The 2,961-nt window shown below is 38.7% G+C and overlaps 1 protein-coding gene across 1 annotated transcript; it reads left to right on the top strand.

The window, feature by feature from the left end:
- The first annotated feature begins 1,134 nt into the window (after positions 1–1,134).
- Positions 1,135–2,073, top strand: LOC127219722 (olfactory receptor 1496). The gene has a single exon (XM_051181490.1). It carries the CDS (start codon positions 1,135–1,137, stop codon positions 2,071–2,073), a length of 939 nt encoding a protein of 312 aa, XP_051037447.1.
- The last annotated feature ends 888 nt before the right edge of the window (positions 2,074–2,961 follow it).

Genomic DNA, 2,961 nt, shown 5'->3' on the forward strand with positions numbered 1-2,961 from the left:
TGGACACAGAGTCACATCCAGGAAGGGCTGGTCTTGCTGTGTCACGTGGGCAGGCATGGCCTTTCCTACATATCAGTCTGAAGAAACTAATGGTTAGTCATTGGACTTGGGACATGTGTTAGAATTGAATGGTGATTTTAATATTTCAGGTAGGAGATGATGGATACATTTCTAAGAATATGATTGGATGGCTTTAAATGCCTGGGTAAGAAGAGGATGAAGATGAGAAACTATATGATGTACTAGATTAGAGTTCAAGGTAAGAAAAATACAATAAAACTCGTATATTAGATCTCGAATTAATTTTATAGTATTATGAAAAACTAGAATCATGGGAGACAGAAGATGTTGGAAGACAGAGGATTCATTTCTCTTGGGTTGCACTGAGCCTCAGAAGCCTGTGGGGAAAACCAAAGAATATGATTAGTCAGCAATGATCCTGTAGGTTAATGAAACAGCTATATCTAACTTTTAATTAGTAATCTAACACATTAAGGTATATGTGTTTTCTTGGGGGTCATATAAAATTCAGAGAAGCAGGTTTCTATAAATCATTTAAGTAAACATAAAAAAACCCATACAGAATGGGGTGAACTACAGTTGCCCAGAATAAGTAGGCAGGCAGGAAAGAGATGTGTCAATACATATTGCATATCAGAAGCTACCAAGAGTGATTAGAAATACTAGACTATTAGTGCATGCTAAGGTAACATTAAGAAAAGCCTTTCATGTGTATAATGACTGAACATACTGTGATATAGAGATTACATTACCTTTGATGAGAGTAATATTAATTACTGAAGAACATGAGGCACATCATGTGTGTCTCAGAACATGTCTGTTTTCACTGGGACATGGAGATGGATTGGGGGAGTGGTTGTATTGGGGGAGTATTCAGGACAAGGTTAGCATGTCATCACCTACCAAGGACAATTGAAGAAGTGAAGAGGTCAAGGTTATTTCATGTCACAGTGAAGCAAAGAATATAAAAATTGCAAAATTTAAAAAAGAAAAAATTCTTTCTAAAGGAAACTAATGAGATTGAAGAATGGAATATATCTACCTCATACATGCTCAAACATGGGGAGTTTAAAAACTGCTAATTATGTTTCTTAAAGCCATTGGAGGCAGACCATGAGTGAGCACAACCAAACTGTCATCTCCCAGTTCCTCCTCCTGGGCCTGCCCATCCCCCCAGAGTACCAGCACCTGTTCTATGCCCTATTTCTGGCCATATACCTCACCACTGTCCTGGGGAACCTTATCATCATCCTCCTCATTTTCCTGGACTCCCATCTCCACACACCCATGTACTTGTTTCTCAGCAACTTGTCCTTCTCTGACCTCTGCTTCTCCTCTGTCACAATGCCCAAATTGCTACAGAGCATGCAGAGCCAGGACCCATCCATCCCCTATGCAGGCTGCCTGACACAAATGTACTTTTTAATGTTTTTTGGAGATATGGAGAGCTTCCTTCTTGTAGTCATGGCTTATGACCGCTACGTCGCTATCTGCTTCCCTCTTCATTACACCGGCATCATGAGCCCCAAGGTCTGTGCTTGTCTGTTGCTGCCACTGTGGATGTTGGCCACTTCCAATGCAATGATGCACACCCTGCTCATGGCTAGATTGTCTTTTTGTGAAAACAATGTAATTCTCCACTTTTTTTGCGACTCATTGGTACTCTTGAAGCTGGCCTGCACAGACACCTACATTAATGAGTTGATGATATTTATTATGAGTGGTCTCATTGGTATTGCACCATTCCTACTCATTGTTATGTCCTATGCAAGGATTGTCTTTTCTATTCTCAAGGTTCATTCAACCCAAGGCATCAACAAACTTTTCTCCACATGTGGTTCCCACCTGTCTGTGGTGTCTCTGTTCTATGGGACAGTTATCGCTGTTTATTTATGTCCATCAACTAATAACTCTACTGTTAAGGAGACTACCATGGCTATGATGTACACAGTGGTGACTCCCATGCTGAATCCCTTTATTTACAGTCTGAGAAACAAAGATATAAAAGGGGCCCTGATAAAAATTATCTGCAATAAGAAAATCTCTTTGTAATGCTAGCACTTGGGATTTTTACCCTATTTTATGTAATAAATGTATGGTATAGATATGAATACTTTGTTTTGGAATGGATTTTCATTTATTGATACAATTTAAGGTCAATAAGGTGATATGTATATTTCTCCTCTTGTTTAGGTATTGTGTTTATTGAGCTCAGTTAGAAATGTAATGTATAATGTAGTACAGATTATAGATAGTTACCTATGATAGTTAGAACTTATAGTTAAGTTAGTTAGTATTTCTAGATATACAGACATATATTTGAGATGGATAGGCATTCTTCAAACCTTTCAAAGACCTACAGAATATGGAATTTAAAATGATTTAGGGTTTTACTTGACAATGAGACATAATTGCTCCTGGTAATACCACCCGCACCAGAAAGGAAGATGGACATCGAAGAAATGCATTATGAAGTTTGCTTCCAATATGGCAAGACTAGCCATTTGGACAAGATACTGCTCTTGTCTGGACTGTTTGACTTTATGCTGTATATACTGGACATGCAGGACCCACAGAAAAGTGACTGCTGATTCAAGATGGACATTGCTACAGAGTTCCTGCTTCATGGAAGAGTCTGCGAGACAGTATGCAGGACACAGAGAAAAGTGACTGACAAACTGCGAATACAAGAAGACAGTTTAAAGTTTCCTGCATTGCTGAAGAGTCTGCCAGACACACTATGGCCTATGGGCTGAAGATGGAAGATTACAAAAGAACTTCGGGTGACCACGCAGTGAGTTGTCTCTGTCATTTCTAGAGCTTATATATTTTCCTTCTGTGGTCTTTGAAGGAGTTGAAGACAGATGGTTATGGTTATAGTTTTCATTAGTTAGGATTAAAGATAAGTTACTTAGACTTTAGACACACAAAAATAGAATA

Source organism: Phodopus roborovskii, unplaced genomic scaffold (assembly GCF_943737965.1).
Source record: "Phodopus roborovskii unplaced genomic scaffold, PHOROB, whole genome shotgun sequence".
Taxonomy (NCBI): Eukaryota; Metazoa; Chordata; class Mammalia; order Rodentia; family Cricetidae; genus Phodopus; species Phodopus roborovskii.

Coding starts and splice junctions, on each gene's coding strand:
- LOC127219722 (XM_051181490.1), top strand. CDS start 1,135: ATGAGTGAGCACAACCAAACTGTCATCTCCCAGTTCCTCCTCCTGGGC.